Here is a 20,167-nt window from a genome sequence, read left to right as displayed (position 1 = left end):
AATCTCGTTTTATCTGCCTTTCAGACACCCCAAACCGCTGAGATTAAACGCTCAGCATGACCCCGGCAGTGACATGTACACCCCCAGTTTAGTCGAGCATTCCGGGTCAAAGTGAGACGCTGAAATTGATAAGGGGGTGACCCGAAAGGACCGCTGCAAGTTTGCTGCCTCTGCAGAGAACAAAATCTAAATTGAATAAACGCTGGGAATGTGTGCGTGTGCACACCGAGCTGTCTTCAAGGTTGCAGCGATGCCGTTGTTAGATATTCAGCTGCAGGCTGAATGTTTCAATGCCAGAATATTTGATTAAAAAGGTGAGGTGGCCCTAAGAGCTCACAATCAAAATGGAATGTTCATGCGCAAAGATTTGAATACTGCAGCATCAGTAGGAAGTTGAATCAACAGCTTGTGACATCATGCAGCGATGATGCCTTTGAGAGTAAATGTAAAAACATCTTATGGGTGGAAATGGCTTCATCTACATCCGTAACAGCAGCATGTTCACTCTCTTTATGCGTATGCAAATGATGCTACACAGCACTTTGATATTGTCTTCAAGAGCAGCGATAATACTTTGTGCTTTTTCACATTTTGTTTTTGCATTTTGAGTCAGTGCTTGAATTTAGTAGGAAGCAGTACAAAAATTGAAAAGATACATAAAGTCTTAATATGAAAAACAAGTTTGCTATCAATTAGATAGCAAGCCACAGATTTAATTAAAATTATTTTCACTTATCAAAATTAAGATTTGATTTTGAGTTGATTTTATTCTTAATATAATTATTATTATTGAGAGTGCTTTTAACCCCTGTGAGCCAATTAATCGTGTGAAAAGTCAGATGTAATGACACCTTTGTAATAAGCCTTCATTTAAAACTTAATTAAAGTACTTGATCACAGTAGGGGAAGTGAAACTGCTACTTCACACAAAACTTGTACTGTTAATTAATTGTATAACAAAGTTTCTGCTGTGCATATGACAAACTTATTCAAGCCTAATATAAGTAAATAAAACACAATTTCACAGTGTTTTATAAAAGACAAGTGAGTCCAAGTCTTCTCAGGGAACATTGAATTTTTTAAAATCATATTTTGTATATTTAATGAGTTTTTCAATGCACCCATAAGCCCGAATATGTCAAACGCTCCCAGCTTGCATGCTGAATACTGGAACAGTTTAAATGTGAGGAAAAGCCACCATCATAGAAAATTACACATATTTTATCTAAAATTATCCCGGAATCTGGGCAGAAAAACAAAACTAGGGTGACAATTTGTCAGCAGTAGGTGTGACATGTGGGACATACTCCAAAAGGTGGGCTTTTGAGACATTTGCTCCCTGTGGCATATGCCAGGATTACTGCTTCCACTGTCAACAAATGCTTTCCCTCCCTCGTTGTCTGCTTGCTTGGTGACTGAGTGGGTGGCTGAGCCGGATGTGAAGGTCGCACTATTGGCCTTCAAAAAAAAGAAGAAACTGACAGGCTAAATCATAACCCACCCATCCCAATTATTATGACTGTCAAAGCAGTATTTTTTTTCTTTAATTAAAATCACCCCTGTAAAAGAACAGATGGGCCAAGCTCTTCATCCGCCATAATGTTCTTACTGTCACCACACATGCATCTTAATGGAGCCGTGATCTGCATTAATCACATGACTTAAAGTGGCAAACAGGTATCACTCCTTTGTTAGCCTGGCTTTGTTTGCCGTCAGACCTCTGGTGACCTTGTTGTGATGCATTGCTCGGGGAATAAACACTCTCGATGTAAGCTGCTGGTTTTAATCAGGATGCTGTTGCTCAAATGAAACAGTTAATTTAACACATAACATGTAATTGCACATTGCACAAATTAACCTTTTATACTGCACAATATAAAATATGTACTACAGGTAAACCGCTATTTGTCTTTTTTTTTTGGGTGACTAGATTTAGCATTGCCATGGCACACTGCAAAAAATGACAAAACACACAAAAATGGTAACTTACCCCGGTTGTGTCTCAGCTTTGGATGATGCAATATTTTCCGCCACAGTTTCCACCTGGCTGCAGAGATTCAGTATTTTTTGGCTTCCCCCACGTTTTTAAAATATGAATCACCTCTGGACACTGCAGTACTGTATTGAACTCCGCAGTCTCCATTTTGCTGCAATGGCCTGTTTTCCTTGCTGGGCTCAGTTTTGAAGCACATCAGAGGTAAGACAAAAAAAAAAAAATATGGTAAACATTGACTTACCCTCCTTGAATAAAATTTGAAACAATAAAGCAAACCACACATGCTAATGTTGACTTTCCATGCTGTTTTGATTTCGCTCAGTATTTTCACCCAGGCTCCAAAGGGATGTTGTGGTCCATTTTCATGCCGCCCCCAGTATCCTACTTAATGAAATTCAAAATGCCAAAAAAATAAACCCACATGCCAATATTATCTTCAAATGTCTTAGCACTAAATACACTACACAAACTTCCGTTTATAGGATTAACAAAAATAAAGAATTACAATTCAGGGGGGGGTCTTCTGATTGTTTTTAATCTACTGTACAGCTGCTGTTGTTTTGGCACCTTTGCCACATTGATTTGCACGTGAGACGTATGATCAGATTAAAATGTGAATCCTCTTACTGGCAAACAACTAATTTGGCTAATAATTCTGTATTAGCCACAGACTCATCATAGCCATCAAATCCTGGATTTTCAAGAAGCAGTCAACGTGGAGCTGTTGAACAGAAAAGCTCCACGTGTCTGGTAAAGAGACGCAGGAGTAACTTACATGCTTTTTTCTTTTACAGCTGTGGCTCCGGGTTCATACATTCATTCAGACCTCATTTAGAGAAAGAGGGAGGCTAATGTAAAATTAACTGAGATCGAAGAAAATGAGTAGGCATTAGAGATCATGTCATTTCCTGTGATGTGTCTCGAGTGGTACGCTTAATAATGCCATTACCAACATAATCATGCAACTTTGCTTGATTTAAAACAACAATGTGCAGTAATATGACCTTCAGCTTTATGCTGCTTTGTAATAAGGAGAACGGCACAACCTAATTTAAGTGTAAAATATCAGTGGGTCAGCCCGGACACGTTTTGTGTTGCTGTCTTTGCCTTGTCATCAAACACCAATTGTTATCATTATTTTTTATTTAATACATTTATGTTATGATGAATATTCATGTAGAGGCCTCAGTGCTAATGTAGCAGTGGCGTTTTAGTGCTAATGAATGATAAACCAATCATCCAATTTCACTTAAATGTTCCAAAAGGATCTATATACAGTATTTATGGCAAATTTCTTTATATTTTTGATACATCTTGTATGATGGGGTGCTAATTTTTCTAACGTACAATAACACTAGGCTGAACATTTTGGTTTGTTTCGAGAGATAAATAAATAAATAAATCAAGTCAAATAAATATTTTTTAATTAATTAAATAAATAAATAAATACAATTTCTTTGTTGTTGTAGTTGTTAGTAATACACATCATTCATGGTGTAATATTGTTAGCGCTAAAAAAATGCTTCTAAATGTTCTTTTTATGATTATAACATTGGTGGATTTTGTTATGGATGGAAAAAAAAAATCTAATTTGTTGCAGTGAATTCATGCCTTATCGTAGTAAAAATGATTTACTTGAAGCATGCTGACTTCCATCCACCATTGATTGTTGTATTTAGTACCTTTCATTCTACCATTCAACAGCTGTTTTCCGTTGAAATGACATCGAAATAACAATAAAAGCAGTTTATAGTCAATACATCCACATCAGATCAGTGTCGTTTTTAAAAAACCGAGCAAGAAGTGTGTCCTTTTTGCACATTATCCGAGGGAAGTAAATTCGATTTTCACAATCAGCTTGCATAGTACCCATCACCTGCATCTTCACCCTCTCTTAGCACCTCTCACCTCACTATCACAACCATCCCTGTGCCGTCTGTTTCTCCCCCTCTCTTTATTGTGTGCTTTTTAACACCTTGCTACCCCATCGGGGGCGGCTCAGACAGATTTAACGCAAACATTTGCAAAGGCGTCAAGGGCCCTTTGAAGGGCCGAGGATGCTTTTTAATCAGCGTGGGCTAATCACCCATATGCTTGACAAAAGTCTGCTTGACTCATGTTCTTTTGCGCGTTGACGTGTGTATGTGTGCGTGTGTGTGTTGGCTTTTTATTCTCTTATCACCCTTCAAAAAAATAAAAATAAATAAATAACCCAACCTGTTTTTGAGAACTATTGTTTGAATGAAATGTTGATTTATTAAATTGCAGATTAATAACAGGCCAATTAGCGTGACGTGTATCCCCGCAACAACACGGCGCTAACGACACTTTTGAGGTCTGAAGAGCTGCATTAATATTCCTCCCCTGCTATTTGAAAGAGGAAGACAAAGGCACATTCTTGCTCATCCTTTATATTACCCTCACACTCTGTTTGCACAGAATGATATGAGTCGCAGAGAGGTTGAACTCTATGAATGTCAAGAAGTGGATTTTTTCTCGTGAGCATCGGCGATGATACAAAGCTGCATTTTAATGTGGAAACCTTAACTTTCCTCTTTAGTTAATCGCCGAACTAAGCTTTTTAAAGCCACTTTGCTTTTGATTCATGAGTACGCGTCGGATTATTGAAGTCTATTGATTACTGCTGAGGCTGTCGTTGGTTTTTAGTGGTGAGCACGCACTGTGTTGCTTGATGATATGCAGGAGAGCTGGTGAATTATTAGTTTTAAATAATGGAACACAGCAGAACGGTGCCAAATACTGTCAGCTTAGTAGTAAACACGAAGCCAAATCATCTTCTACTAAAATTACAGAAGATTCAATCAATAATTCAATGACTAATTAATATTTGCATGAGATATGATGAGAATTGCAAGAACTATACTTATTGGTTGGACTTTGAAAAGAGCTTTTAAGGGACGAGGGAAAAGATGGATGTGCTAACAGCCATCCATATACAAACAACTTGAGGTTAACTTTGAAGGTTCTACTCAATTTCTTGTGCCAGATTGTGGTTATAATGTCTCATACTGAGATGCTGGGCCCATTTGACCACCCACCCAATATGCTATCTGGCTCCACAAAGGTTTATAGCAGTCAAAAAGCTGTCATGCAGTTGTACTTTTACATCAGATAATTGTTGATTTGACCTGAAAGCTTCTTTGGCAGCCTCCGCTCCCTTTGGGTGGACCGCTGCCAGACCATCAATGGATGGGTCAGTGCACATTTGCATAGCAGCCTATGAAAACACACACACACACACACACACACACACACACGCAAAACAATAACGGTGAGAGCATGTTTTCTGTTCATGCTCAAGAGCATAATAGAATTTCAGTAGAATCTCTACATTTGCTGGACACCTGCAGATATAATGGAAAGCAGTAATCAATACTTTTGCATTCATGAAAGCTACTCATTTGACAACATGTTTATTGTTGTGTTGTTGTGATGTGGAATTGCACTGCATTACACACAGATGTTTGTATTTCACTTCCCTTAATAAGGTAGATGAGAAGGTCAAATTATTAGAAACGGCTCTGAGTGTGACTTATGGTTACAGGTTGCTGCACTAATACTTCTTTTTAAATGAATACTTTGTACATCAGTAGAACAAAATCTGAGTAAGAAAAAATGATGGTGGTAATAATGAAAAATAGTAAACAATTACAAGACTACTTTTGGAATGTTAAGGTGCAAAAAAGTTCAACATTTGCCTTTCAAATGGTAAGCAGCAGTTCGTCATTAGCCAAAAGTGCCCCCTTTTGGTGGCGTGTGGTGTCAGGCCATTGGTGGATGGGTCAGCTCATTTACATACGGCCCAGTTTATAGCCTGCCTGTAAGTGTGAAGCATGCACTTACTCACAAAGCTGAGGTCTGCTCAGGTCATTTGTGATTTACATGAGTAGAACTTCTTTTGTTTTTTAACAAGATGGCAAGACTTGCTCACTGCTGCTTCGTGCTGGCTTTAATTATTTACAAAGTCCAGTGCACGACAACAAGATACTTCACCTACGAGGAGGACGCACCTGGGACAGAAATAGGCAACTTATCCCGAGACTTGAAAATCGACCCCGCCGAAGGCCATGACACGTCCTTTCGCTTCATGCAGGAAAACAACTTCTCGGTAGTGTACATGCGGGAGGCCGACGGGCTCTTGTGCGTGGCTGAGCTCATCGACCGCGAGCTGCTGTGTCCTCGCACCCCGCGGTGCTTTGTCACCTTTGACGTGGTGGCTCTCTCCAATGAAAAGTTTCAGCTCATCCACGTTGAGATTGAAGTGCGGGACATAAACGACCATGCCCCTGCATTTGCCCGCAATGAGAGCACTCTGGAAATCTTGGAGAATTTGCCCCTGGACTCTCGCTTCCCATTGCCTATTGCTGTTGACCCGGATGTGGGTGAGAACTACATCCAGAGCTACAACATCTCCCCCAGCAGCCACTTTGCCGTGGAGGCGCATGAGCGGGAGGATGGTGTCAAATTTGCCGAGCTGGTTCTGGTGAGGGAGCTGGACCGGGAGATGGAGGACTCCTACCTGGTGGAGGTAACCGCAACTGACGGAGGCGTGCCTAGCAGATCAGGCTCCACGACGGTTCGCATCAAGGTGCTAGACTTCAACGACAATGGGCCCATTTTTGAGCATGGCTCTCTGAAGGTGGAGCTTAATGAGGACGCTCCGGTGGGCCACCGTGTGGTGCGGGTGCACGCCTTCGACCCTGACGAGGGTGTCAACGGCGAGGTGATGTATGCCTTTGACGGTATCACAGCAGAAGCCGCCCGCGTCTTCCACATCGACCCGCACACTGGCGATGTGACGCTGAGGGCCCGTGTGGACTTTGAGAGGCGTCGATCCTACGAGCTGCGTGTCAAGGCCTCCGACCTGGGCGCCGAGCCTGCGTCCTCCAGTTGCAAGGTGTCAATTGACGTGGTGGACGTGAACGACAACGCGCCTGAGATCAACATCAAGCCCATGACCGCCAGTGCAGACGACGTGGCGTACATTACAGAGGCTGCAGCCGCAGAGAGCTTTGTGGCCCTCATCAGCACCTCGGACCTGGACTCTGGCTCCAACGGCTACGTGCGAGTCAGCCTTCTCGGCCACGAAGACTTCACCTTGCAGCAAGCCTACGGGGAGACCTTCATGATAGTCACCACGGCCACTCTGGACCGGGAGAGGATCCCTGAGTATAACCTGACTATTGTTGCTGAAGATTTGGGCAGCCCCCCTTTTAAAACCGTGCGGCAGTACACCATCAGGGTCACCGATGAGAACGACAACGCACCTCTGTTCAGTAAGTCGGCGTACGAAGTCTCAATTATAGAAAACAACATTCCAGGTTCTTACATCACCACAGTAGTGGCCCGCGATCTTGACCTGGGCAAAAATGCAAAAGTCTCCTACAAGCTTCTGGAGTCTGACGTGCAAGGCGGGTCGCTGGTTTCCACCTTCGTGTCTGTAGATTCCCAAACAGGCTCTTTGTACACAGCCAGGTCCTTCGACTATGAAAGCATCCATGAAGTCGAACTGGTCATCCAAGCGGAAGACAAAGGGTACCCCTCACTTTCGAGCACGTCGACAATTAAAATCCGAGTGGTGGACCAGAATGACAACTACCCGTATTTCACCTTCCCCGTGTTGTTTAACGACTCCGCCGATATCCCGCTGCCCTTGAACGCCCCCGCTTCCTATCTGGCTCTGCGCCTCTCTGCCGAAGACACAGATGACGGCGTGAACGCCGAGCTGTCCTACCACATGTTACAAGGCGACCGCAAATTATTCAGTGTGGACAAGGACACTGGGGAGATCACCCTCAAACAATGGCTGAAGGCCCAAATCGGGGACATCCTGGAACTGGTCGTGGTCGTGAGCGACCGCGGCCATTCGCCACTCTCCAGCAGCGCCACAGTGCGCTTCGTGGTCACTGACACGGATCCCGACGAGGACCGAGCCGTGGTGGTCTTGCGTTCAAGCGATGAAGAAGGCATCGTGGCGGGCTTGGATGGCTCGCTGGTGGTCATCATCTTGCTAAGCGGCGGGTGCGCTCTGCTGCTGGTGGCCATCGTGGCCGTGGTGGTCACGTGCAAAGTGGGCCGCGGCCGCTCAGGGCCATCTAAAAGGGAAGGCCGCCACAATTTGTTTGACAGCAGGCCGCCCCCCGGGTCCACCAATGGTAACATATACACTGGCTCGAGAGGCTTCTTCCTGGAAAGGACCTCCTCGAGTTTGGATGACTCCTGCTCGTATGAGGAGAGAAGCAACGACTCAGAATCAAAGGTGTCTTTTTCACTTCTTTAACACAATCTGTACTTTTCTTGTATCTAAAAGTAAAACTCAACTTTATTTTTTTATTTTTTTTAGGTGTTCATTCCCTCAAAGCACTTCCAGCCGTCATCTATATGGCAAGCTGACAAGTATTGTTTGCAAGTGAGGTAAGTGTCACCCAAAGTTGCAGGAACCACTTTGTTCTTGGTACATGGATCTCTCAAACAAACCATCCCGCTAGAAGGATTTTCTTTCGGCTCCGACGCACTAACCCAAAACTCCTTCTCCATGTGTGCAATTAGGTTATCGGAGGTTATATTAGGGAGGCATCAATAATCAAGCTAATGTGTTGCACTGGTGGCTCATGGTGACCCTGTGCTGATTTGCAGTGGCACGACCAACACTGACCAGCTGAGCGTGAAGGACAGCGGCAAAGGGGACAGCGACTTCAATGACTCGGACTCGGACGTCAGCGGAGACGCTGGCAAGAGGAGCTTCAGCACCTTTCACCCAAGACTTAAAAGTAAGTCTTTTTTTACCACTAAGTAATATTTGACAGAAGAGCTACGTATTTAGATATACGAAAAGAAAATAATTCAATAACAGTCAAGTTATTATAATGTATATGTATATAAGAAGTAAGTCAAAATTTGTATTACAGTGTTTTGCAGTCTGCATCAGTGTAGAACTTTACTGCATCACACTAAGAAATGTTTCGAAAATTTCAACCCTCTTACATAGCTAAAATGGTAACAATTTAAAGCCAAGTGAGACAACTATGTAATCACACTTTAACAGCAATAACAGAGACGCAAGTCATTACAATACTAAAAAGTGCAATTGTAAAATGAATTAATCCTTGCAATTTTATACTGGTGTAATTAATATGGGCCAAATATAGACACTTACTGGGAAATACAGCACAATTAATAGTCCTAAAAAGTAATCATTATTATCTCTTCAAAAGATTATTGGATCTCATTAGAGTAAGTGTCCCCAATGAACCGTTGGGTTATTGTGAAACACACGCATGTAAGAGCCAAACGAATCCTTATTTCTTTCACTCGTCTTTAGGTTCGTCCAGCACCGCTAACAGCTTAGCGGGGGATTGCCAAGGCACCTACTGTGCGATACCGCAGCAGTGCTTCAGGAACCCCAGAGACTTGGCGTATGCTGTCGGCTTCTCCCCGGAAATCCTCTTCAATGATCTGAATGGCTACACCCACTCCTGGAAGGAGTCCGGCTATGCGACCAATCCCAAGAAACCTCATAGTGGCGGTGTGCAGAACTACACGGGTAGAACGGGAACCCTTCCACCTTACCTGTCTCAGGTGCAGAATGACCCTAAACTCCACAAGCCAAATATTGTAACCGTGGCAACGGAGTCAGAGGTAGCGACTATGTTTTGAGTTTTAACCTCATGTGAACTGTGAATACTTGTAAAAATTTGCTCAGTGTTTATTAGCATTTGCTGATGTGTATTTGTATATATTTTTTAGTGCGGCTTTCCCAATAAATGTGTGATTGTAAAAAAAACTCTTGGAGCTTCATTCATGTACTTGTAAATTCTCATTAGGAGTGACATCAGAATCAATATATGTTTAATGATGTGCTTTTACGATATGTCACATAGATCCAGTAGCTGTCCTTGTTTAATACGCTGAGACATGTTCCTCTGAATCTTTCTTCCTAAAACTGCAAGCCCAAAATAAAAGTACTATATTGAAAAAATGGCTTCTGAACATGGATACAGGGTGTTTCATGAGTTTCCAAACCATTTTAAATTCTATTATATGCTCTACAAAAACAATTTATATGACCGCCAATGTTTGGACAACACATTACAATGCGTGTCCTCCTCCGCAGCACAGCTGGAGTTCTTTGTAAAGGTGTTGGTGATAAATTTCTTGAGATAATTTCTGCTTTCTATCATTCCTATCCTGATCCACTATCACCTTCAAAGGCCTCAAAAGATAAAAATCAAGTGGGCTGAGATCACTCCACAGGACTTTAAAAAAATGATATAGTCCATTTTCCTCAAAAAAAAAAACATACTATATAATCCAATTATTCTGTCACTGCATATAATTCACTTGTTTCTTCACCTTTCTTTGTCATACTGTTCCGTCATTACACAAGATCGCAAACTGAAATCGTATCGATCATAAAAAAATGCTTTTCATAAAACTTTGTTTACGAAAAATCTCTTGATTGGAAATTCATAGGACAGCCTGTACAATATGAATAAACATTCACTCATGCCACATTAATCTAACAATGGCAAGTCACAAATATCTAGAATAATTCAAATTAATCCTACCTCATATCAAATTCAAACTGAACCCTGAGTGATTGAAATGAGAGAAAATGGCACTAATCTGTTCTAGACCACCCCCAACAAAAAACAAATGATAACGTTCATATAAAGAAAGAAGACCGTGGCAATTAATTTGCTTTTATATGAGTCATTTTTCTAAGCAGATCAATAACATTTGCCTGTGATTACGGTTGTTCTGTCTGCTTGTGTTGCTGCACCATTTGTGTTAAATTGTTTAAAGGTTCGCAATATCTGTGGCAGTTTTTGCTCCAAACCAAAAACTAACTTGTGAAATTTATAATTTGGGGCAATTGGGGGTCAACGCATTTGCATCTCTGGAATTTTTCATAATTATTCTTTCCTGATTGGCTACAAAATGTGCTTCTTATGCCTCATAATGAAGCACTCAGGGTCCAATTTAAATTCCGACTTAAGGTACCAAATATGGTTCCTTGCTTCATCAGAGATAATGATGGTTTATATTTGTCTGTCCCGCCTGCACAATGTCCTGCTCCGTTCACCAAATCATTAAGATAAGCGTGGAATTGAATCAAGGAACGTCAATTACGTTTCACTTGTCAAACCCGAGCAAATTTCCTTTTTCAGATGAAACTCCTGCTGGAGTTTGCTAACATGCAGAACTCTTGTCCCAGTTGGATTTGACACGATCAAGACGGCAGTCAGTGATGATCAGATGGAAAATCTCATGCTGCTCCATTACCCGGGAGACGGCCTTTGAAGACTCCCAGGTTACTCGGCTGAGCGTCTTGCATGCAAACGAGGGCGGGGAAGCGCAAGCAGGAGCCATTATATGCCAGAGGTAAAAAAAAAAAAAAAAAAGAAAAAGAAAAAGCTGCAGGCTGCTGTCACTCTTCCTTGCCATCTTTTATGTCATTTACATTTGTGTATACAACTAGGAGGCTGACGCCGCCATGGAGGGCAAAAGTGTAACGCAGAGCTGTGGGTGTGTTGACGTGGCTCTTTGATTTTCGCAAGTGAGCAGCCAAGAATAACAACATATAACGTGCGTAAAAAGTGGCAGACTTTAATCGTAAGGAATTTTCAATCTTAATTTCCCACTTTATTTATTTTATAGATTTTGTTTTGACTTTAAGAAAAATCCGAACAATCCGACATTGCTGTGTTAACGTTTGGACTTTTTTGCGTAAAATTCAAATTTTTCAAAACATTTTTGTAAATTATATCACAACTTGGTTCATTTAAGGTCAACTCCTATCAAAAGTGGGACTTCTCGAACAAACATTTTTGTGTCAGTTTAAGACAGTCTTCAAATCTGCCTTTGAAAAAAAAGAAATTGTGCAATAATCCGCCGAATTTTTTTTTTCTTATATAACTACAACTGTTACTCATGTAGGAATCGCTTTTTGTACTCATCTGTCGGATGTCATTAGACTGCTCAGGTGTACCTAATGTTACGTCTGGTGAGTGCACGTATAGGCGATTTAAAGATGGCTTTGAAAACCCACAGAGTGTGTGAGCGTGTACTGTCCTCATTATCTTTAAAGGTCACTTCCAAAAGCCGCCTGCAAGGATAACGAGCATCAGACAACCATCGTCACAAATGACATGATAGCTATCTGAGGGCCACTCCAGAGGAGATAATCATCCCCAAAAGTGCTGCCAAGGACCTAAAACTGACGACACATTCAACCATTTTGCTTCTTTTGATATGAGTGGGTGGGGGAGGATGACGAGGAAGAGGGGAGGGGGGGGACTGAAATGGGCAGTGAGTTGCCTTTCACTGGTATAAGCATAAATAAGCAAGACGAAGCTGCTCTTCTATCTTTTGATAGCAGTGATAAAAGCTCGGATGGAGAGGATTAGTTGCCTTTTTTGGTGTGTGCATGAGGCTCTAAACAAAGCTCCCACGCATCAAGGCAATATGCTTCATGGAAATATATCTTCAGCGTATATATTTTACATCTCCTTCTGCGCTTCCAGCATGCAAAGTTGCTCAGTTATTAACTCATCCAGGCTTTGAAGGTGTATTCAGGGCACATTTATATGAAAACAAAAAAAAATGGCAGGCAATAAGAAAGGAGGTCAAATTTGTGCCCTCGGTGACGTGCGGTCATCTGACAGATAGCCGATTTAACACAGGGGGAAAAATGCATTTATCAATCAATACAATGCGCTAGCTTTCATTATACACTTCTTGTAGGTCAAATAGTAGCGCACTGACCTGTCAAAATGAGCCACGGGGTTGCGTTCATCAGCACTTTTGCTGTGAAATGTGTGTGGGTTTTTTTTGTGTGTGTAACCAAGTGCACCTCGTATGAGACAGTTTGGGTACGAGTTGCCGTTTCACGTCGATAAGACTCCATTCATAACTAATTGTTGCCATTTTGTTGTCACAACAGATGCAGCTACTTAAAAACCTGGAGTCTTTATCTTCGTATGGAACGCCAAGACTGAGTGCTGTTGAAAATTAAAAAGACACCATTTGCTCCAATGCGACTTCTTTAGTGTAAGTGAATATAAAAATGATACTCTGTCTGCTTTACTCATTTTTTCTACTCGACAAAACGCATTTGTCGGAATGTTGTCGTTTAGAATAAATTCCGATCAACATATGGCACAGTTGTGCGAAGAAAATGGGTTAGGGTAACGCAGCTGTCTGATGGTGATTTTGCAAATATGCTCAATTTGTGCGCAAAGTACAAACGTTCCTACGCATGTATTAGTAAATGAGGCTCATTGTATGTAATGACTTTCCTCGACCCATGCACCACCTCTCGACAAAGTTTCTCAGAAACTGTTTAGTACTAATCAGCCGCTAACTGTATACATCCTACTGTTTACTGTTTTACATCAAAGACTGCAGCGGAAAAAAAGTCATTAAAACAAAAAAGTTCAAACTTTTCCACAGTACTGTATGCACGCTTGGTAGGAGTTAAGGAGCGTGCACAACCTCCGCAGTGCTTAAACACGCACGCTCTCGATCACCTGACCCGAGGCAATCATCCTTCCAAGGCAGAGCAAACGTCCTAAATGAAACAGCAAGTCATTATTTAGTGCTGTGTGGCTCAGCAGCTTTGCTAAGCCTTGTACACAGACTGCCAAGTGAGAGGGAAACAGGTATCTGGGCTCTCCACAGCGGCGTTGCCGGGCAACCGGCACACAGATACCACTGGTCAAGAGACACTCGTGTGGCATCACCTCTCTTAACGGCACACGGTGACATTTGTGCTCCTCACTTTTTATAACAAATTTGCCAAACGGTGACTTGTGTCACAGTGACTTGATTGTCTGCCCGTATTGCGTTGTTCATTTTCACTGACAAAAATAAATCTCAGCTAAATTTGCAGTGACAGAGCAAATATTTGCATTTTTCAAATGTCACTTGAGAAAATAATATTTTTTATGCTTCTACTAAAATCCTGTTCAGTATCCATCCATCCATCCATCCATCCATCCATCCATCCATCCATCCATCCATCCATCCATCCATCCATCCATCCATCCATCCATCCATCCATCCATCCATCCATCCGCTATTTAGTTATTGATCCAGATAGCTTGCTAGTTAAGCTAACATTTCCAAATCAGCTGAATTTACAGTAGTTGCTTCACCTCACTACTATTGTTTTTTGTCATTAGCAATTCAGAACTTTGATGTCACATAGCTTGGTGTCTAACACTTTGTATTGTTTAGGTTTACAAACAATGCGCTAAGCATACAGAGCATGACATCCAAAGCAGAATCTGCATCAAACATAATGCATTTAAAAAGTTAATAATACAGACATAAATTACTACTAATGTGGTATTTTGGCATTTTACAATGGTGTAGAACCGGACGGCATTATAATAAACACTATATCAAAGATGTTGTCTTTATCATTTGCACACATGTATGTATCAAGTATGTAGGGAGAACATAAAATGATTACATCATGTATGGAATACTTTTATGTTTGCCATGTCCTTGCAGTCACATAATGACCAAAAGAATAAACTAAGAAGTGGAAAGAATACAAAACAAAATTACTTTTGATTATGAAACTGTCTATAATTAAAGCTTTCACAACGCACGGTTGCAGCCATGGCACACAGCTATTTTTAAATAATTACTAGGAGCATTAGTGGATTTTATAAATGACTCAAACTGGGCCACAGAAGTGAAAATGTCAGCATTCATTAATTATGAATTCTCCAGGTGATTTAAAGGGAAGCTGTACGCAAAATAAATAAATAAATACAAATTGTGCAAATATGCCCTTTGAAAAATCAATCTACATTCATGAACTGTTTAGACTTGGCTGCAGGATAGAAATGCTGTATACTGAACAAAGACTTTTATCACAGGTGAGAAAGCTTCAGCTCTTTTACCGCTAGGGGGCAACGTTTTGCTGTGAGTCCCCCTCCTCTTTCACCCCCCCATCCCACACACACACTAGCACAGCAGAAAGAAAGCACCTCAACTCACACTTTCTGAATGCAATTTGAAGAATGTGATCAAAGAAACTAAATAGCAATTTATAGAGCATTTCATTATAGTTCATTAGAAAGAGGACATTTCTCTCTCTCTCCTGTAGAGAAGAGTCATTTCATGAGCTCTTGCTATTACACAGGGTCACTTTATTTTTTTTAATGGAGTTCTGTTAAACGTCCCCCCCGCGTTCCTACGTGCTTGCTATTTCAAACGAAGCTTGCTATTGTGCTGCAAGTTCTCCACACGACCTACCTCATCCTAAGTGCTAAAAGCGGCTGGATGGTAGAAACTAGGTTTCGATTTCGGAAAGCTTTTGGGATCTGTGGCACTCCTTGGGTGCCTTGCATTCATCTGTCCATCCTTGTTCTATAGTGCTTGTCCTCATTAGGTTTCGGTTGAAGTGGAGCCTCTCCCAGATGAATATGGGTGAAAGGCGTGTTATAAAATGGATTGCCTTAAGGGGACATTAGTGTGCCATGAGAGATTGTCAAGCGAATCCAATTTTATTTAATTAGTCGAAAAATAATTTGTTGACTAAGAATAAATATCCTTGTTTGATTATCTATAATGACAGGCAAAACAATTAACGGTACACAATTAGAATTTTTTTTTATTCTGGGGAAAGTTAACTTTTGGGCCACCGTAGTTTGTGTAGTGGGTTTACAAAATGGAGCATAAATCTTTACACTACCCACAAAAAAAATTAAGTACATGCTGCTTCCGCGGTTGTGCATCAAAGTTGGGCAAACCCCCAGTAGGGACCAGAACGGGGTGGCTTTGGTACATATTTACACAAGTGATTGTCAAAATCTGGGTGCACGCCTGCCGCATGAGAACGCTAAGAGCGCATGGCTCCTCTCTTTTCAATTTTCTTGGTGAGAAATGTTGTGTACACAGCAGATGGTTTGTTAGTGTTGTGTGATTGTTTTTCTTATTTGTCTTTTTTTGTCCGTGCGCAATGTAACAGCAATGTTGATAATTGGCATTTCTTTATGGTATTGTGCATCACTTTTGTGTTCATTTTTTTTCTGCGATTGTCAAACTTGGGAGCCCACAAATCAAATATTTTGCTGTCAGACTCTACGTTTGCTTGTCTCTCAAGTGTACTTAAGTGACCAGGAGAATTCTGGTTCAGCGTAGTGGCACGGTTTCTGAAACCACATGATTGTTATTTCTTTTTCTTTCTAGGAAGCATAGCGCACAGAAATAATGTTTTGATGTCAGAAAACATCCACACTCTTCCATTTGTTGTCCACCGCATGACCTTTCCCATAATGTGTTGTTGTTGTTTGACGACAGATGACGCATTTGGGGTGCAACATCAACAAATTACGCAGACTTCTGCAGTGGATCTTTTTTTTTTTTTTTAATGAAAAAATGTCTGAGAAGGAAGAAATATTACCCCAGCCCAAATTGCAAAGGCCTCATAGCTGGCCGTGACCAAAAGGGACTCCTAAACTGGTAGGGGCAAGAAGAGGGGAGCTGAGTGGAGCAGCTGCCGAACTAAAACTTAAATTTGTCACACGGACAATAATCACAGACATTTTTTTTTTTTTACATTTGACCCGTTGCTGAAGAGCAGTAGCAGTATGGCGTGCTGAGTGCCAAATGTGGAACCCATTGAGTGTTAATGGACAATAAGGTTTTGTCGTCTTAGTATTTGTACTCCGTGCAAAGACAATAAAAATGAGTCTAATCTCGAGTATGGGTGTATAATTTAGTGATTTTTTTTTTTATTTCAGTTCATTTTGGAAATGTAGATAAGTATTAATACTTGCAGGCCCTTATTGCCGAGGATTATAAATATTTGGTCAAAAATTTTTTTGGTCTTAATTCAAAGACAGAATGAACTAAAGTTGACTTGTTGAGTTGTTTAACTGAAGTCATGCAGGTGCTGTCAAACTGTTGCTGATATTCAAAACAAATCCAAAAGACAACAATATTCTCCATTTGTGAAATAGAAATGTTGATGATAAAAGTGAGACTAACATTTCTTAGACACAAAGCCTTTACAGCTTGAAGAGTAAGTCCACTTGAACTGTTGAACCGTTGCACTCAAACTAGCAATGGTGTCCGCGTTTGTTATGCCTGAAGGTAATATCGTAGGCTTGAAGTGGTCGGGCGATAAGCGAAAGCCTTGTACCACGAATGATGGGCACTCAGAGAAGTTCTTTGTCGCTTGCAGTGCACAAATATTAAAGTGAGATTAAATGCGTTCTTTATTTTAAACCCCCTTTTCTTCCGTGATTAATTAATCGACATTAACGTACAATAATTGGCCACATGTACCCTTGCATTCCTTCCTTATCACCGACAAGCTAACCCAAGCTCACGGCCGAAGCAAATTAATATTTTCTCTTCCGAGTTTTTTTTTTTGTTGCTGTTGCAATTAATCATATTCATGAGGCGTGAGACACTGCCGCCGCCTAATACACATTACTATTGAGCTTATTTACAATGGTGGCCAGCAAAAGAAAAAAACAAAAAGAAAAGAAAAATGAGATAATTCAAGATGATCTGTTATTACGACATCAACAACAACACAGGACGTCTGCATGGGCGAGCGGGCGTGTCGCTTTTGAGCATTACATCAGCAGGGGCAAGGGAGACACGGAATAAAAAACCATAATAAATATAAATGACCCCGGCCCGTCCTCTGCTTTAAGAGTTCTTTGTTATTTGCGGTCTGCGTGAAGCAATGAATGCATCACTAATGAATTTAGTTCATCAGGGTGGTCTGCGTCGTTTGACCCCTACCTCGTCTGTGACTTCACGCGGGAGCATTTGGCTCCAGATGATGATCAATCGGGGCGGAGGGAAGAAGCCCGTTGTCTGCCGATCTCCTTGGCGAAGGCGGCTGCCAAATGAAGCTGCGTCCTTATCCTATATATGGAAAGAGCAAATTAGAAAGGGAGGGCGAGACGGCGAGGCCAGCGAAAAGGCGAGCGCGGGATAATAAGTTGCATCAATCAGTCTAAATGGCTTGCTTATGTAATTAGCTAACAATGTTTTGTTTCTCCAGTTCCCCGAAGTTATTAGTGGATCACAGTTAACCTTGAAGTAATTGGAGAGGCCCGCGCCGATGTGGGCCCGCGCCGATCCGTTTGCCACTGACACGCCATTCCTCTTCTGTGGGTGACTTCCCTCCTCTTTCATGTCGCTACAGTATTTAGGAATTAGTTCCTGTCACTTTACTGTACGGCCTAATGCTAATTGCTGCTGAGATATGTGGGTTAGTCACATCCCACTAGGTGGCATCCCGTCGTCCTCACTTCCTTCCTCCCTGGCATTAACATGACTGAGGATTGTCAAAGCTAATAACACGCTGTTGCCGTGGTAACGCGGGGAGGGAGGGTGCACAAATGACGCCCTCGATGGAAATGTCATTATCATGGGTATCGCCGCGGCGACTGGCGTTTTGGAGTTCATGAATCATGTGCAATTACACATGCTGTGCATTTGCATTTGCTTGGTTTTTATTTAGTCCAGCTTTCACTCTGACGCACTTCTATTCATAGATGCGCAGGGGAGTCTCAAAAAGCCTTGCAAGTCGAAATTAGAGCAATTTTCTACGATTAAACCACACTTCGTCTGACTTACCAGAAAATAAGATTTTGGTGACATCTTAATTTTTTTTTATTCTGTCAATCGTTTGCACCACTTTGTATTGTGAAATTCAAATAATGAATACATAGGGAGCAAAGTAGCTCATATTTTTTGTGTTGGGGCGGTGGAGTAATCGAAGCAGAATTTTTGGGGTTTAACTATTACTGCCTCAGAGGTCACTGATACATAAAATCTGCAATTTAGTCAAATAGTGGTGTCCAAATTATGGCTTGAGGGACATTTGCGCCCCAATGTCCGATTTTTGTGGCCCGCAACATTTCAAACATCAGTTATGTTGCAGTCGTCACAGTGCATGCAGGATTGAAAAGAGTTTAGGTGACAAATGCTCTCTGTTGAAAGAAGGCTGTCTATTCATTGACTTAATGAGCAGAAAAGCTAAATAAAAAAATTAAATAAAGAAATAAAAATAAAAGCCCAATCTGTTCGGGCAACATCTTGAAGTGTTTGCTTTTCCACAACGCTTCGCACCGTTTTGTCCCATTTTAATTTCACACGCCTCCCTAAAAACTGTTACGTGCTCTTTAATTTTCTGATAGTCCGTCGTCTGTTTGCCACTTTGCAGGATAAATATCTCGCTGAGAAGTTCATTTAAATGAATTTTCAGACGGATGATTGGAGCCTACTGAATCACGTTTTCAGGCAGAGATAAGAAATGATAAGGAAAGAAGTGAAAAATGTTCTGAGCTTTAATGTCACTTTTGCCATCTCAGTATCTAACCTTTGAGTAATTCAACACACATGAATGGACTACAGGGGTGTATTGAGGCAAGCTAAAGAAAACATTTACGCTTTTGTCTTTTAAAATAAAACGTTTTTATGATTTTTATGATTTTTTTTTGTCTGGTAAAATTGTGTCATTTTTAAAAAGGATATTTCTTGTAAAATGACTATTATTTTACTGTCATTTGATCTTATATTGTATTTTGTAAGATTTTTGTGAAACTGACTTTTTAAAGGATCTAAATATACAAAATAGTCTGATGTTCTTGTTATTAAAATCTCAATTTTAAAACTTCCTCTGAATTTTTCTTATTATAATTAGACATTTTAATTACAAACTAAAACTTTAAGTTTGAATCAAAAGTTTAATATTGGAAACAACATTACTATTTTGTCCCCCTCTGGACAGAAAGACAAATCTCAGTCACAAAAAGTATGAATGTTGAAATAATGATACTCTTTAATCAATCCACTCACAAATGTACAAAGTATGTATATTGTGAAATGTGGGCCTGTTTAATTGAACACAAAGATGATGTGCTCACAGGATTCATAACTTATTGTAATGTATGAATGGCAACAGGTTTATTGTACCTTCGGCCTTCTCATGAAAAAGTATTTCACGCCTCTGCTTGTTGGCCTCGTTGGAATAGAGAAATAAAGTAAGTGAAATCGAATTTGAAATCAAATGAGGTGAATGATTTTACCGCAGCAACCCTGACGATCTCTCACACAACATATACAGTGCTATGACTATACTGAGCAGTCGAAAAGTGCTTCGTT

The 20,167-nt window shown here is 40.9% G+C and overlaps 2 protein-coding genes across 7 annotated transcripts in view; one reads left to right on the top strand and one right to left on the bottom strand.

The window, feature by feature from the left end:
- LOC125973627 (FAST kinase domain-containing protein 5, mitochondrial) overlaps positions 1-20,167 on the bottom strand; it is a 133,388-nt gene that overhangs the window by 22,074 nt on the left and 91,147 nt on the right. For 5 of the 6 annotated variants that reach the window (XR_007483243.1, XR_011087233.1, XR_007483244.2 and 2 more), the window contains 2 exons: positions 17,795-17,920; positions 1,991-5,234 (listed from right to left, as the gene is read on the bottom strand). The gene's annotated coding sequence lies outside the window, so the exon portion shown is untranslated. The remainder of the gene's footprint in view (positions 1-1,990; positions 5,235-17,794; positions 17,921-20,167) is intronic. The other variant, XR_011087236.1, reaches the window with a different exon arrangement.
- Positions 5,387-9,979, top strand: pcdh8 (protocadherin 8). Its single transcript, XM_049728004.2, has 4 exons — positions 5,387-8,276; positions 8,361-8,431; positions 8,654-8,787; positions 9,339-9,979. Exons 1-4 carry the CDS (start codon positions 5,931-5,933, stop codon positions 9,671-9,673), a joined length of 2,886 nt encoding a protein of 961 aa, XP_049583961.1. The 5' UTR covers positions 5,387-5,930; the 3' UTR covers positions 9,674-9,979.

The sequence above is a fragment of the Syngnathus scovelli genome, chromosome 8 (assembly GCF_024217435.2).
Source record: "Syngnathus scovelli strain Florida chromosome 8, RoL_Ssco_1.2, whole genome shotgun sequence".
In the NCBI taxonomy this organism is placed as follows: Eukaryota; Metazoa; Chordata; class Actinopteri; order Syngnathiformes; family Syngnathidae; genus Syngnathus; species Syngnathus scovelli.
The sequence above is the reverse complement of the archived record's forward strand: the minus strand, read 5'-3'. Positions and strand labels throughout refer to the sequence as shown.

Coding starts and splice junctions, on each gene's coding strand:
- pcdh8 (XM_049728004.2), top strand. CDS start 5,931: ATGGCAAGACTTGCTCACTGCTGCTTCGTGCTGGCTTTAATTATTTAC. Junction 8,277..8,360: donor GCAACGACTCAGAATCAAAG/GTGTCTTTTTCA, acceptor TATTTTTTTTAG/GTGTTCATTCCCTCAAAGCA. Junction 8,788..9,338: donor CTTTCACCCAAGACTTAAAA/GTAAGTCTTTTT, acceptor ACTCGTCTTTAG/GTTCGTCCAGCACCGCTAAC.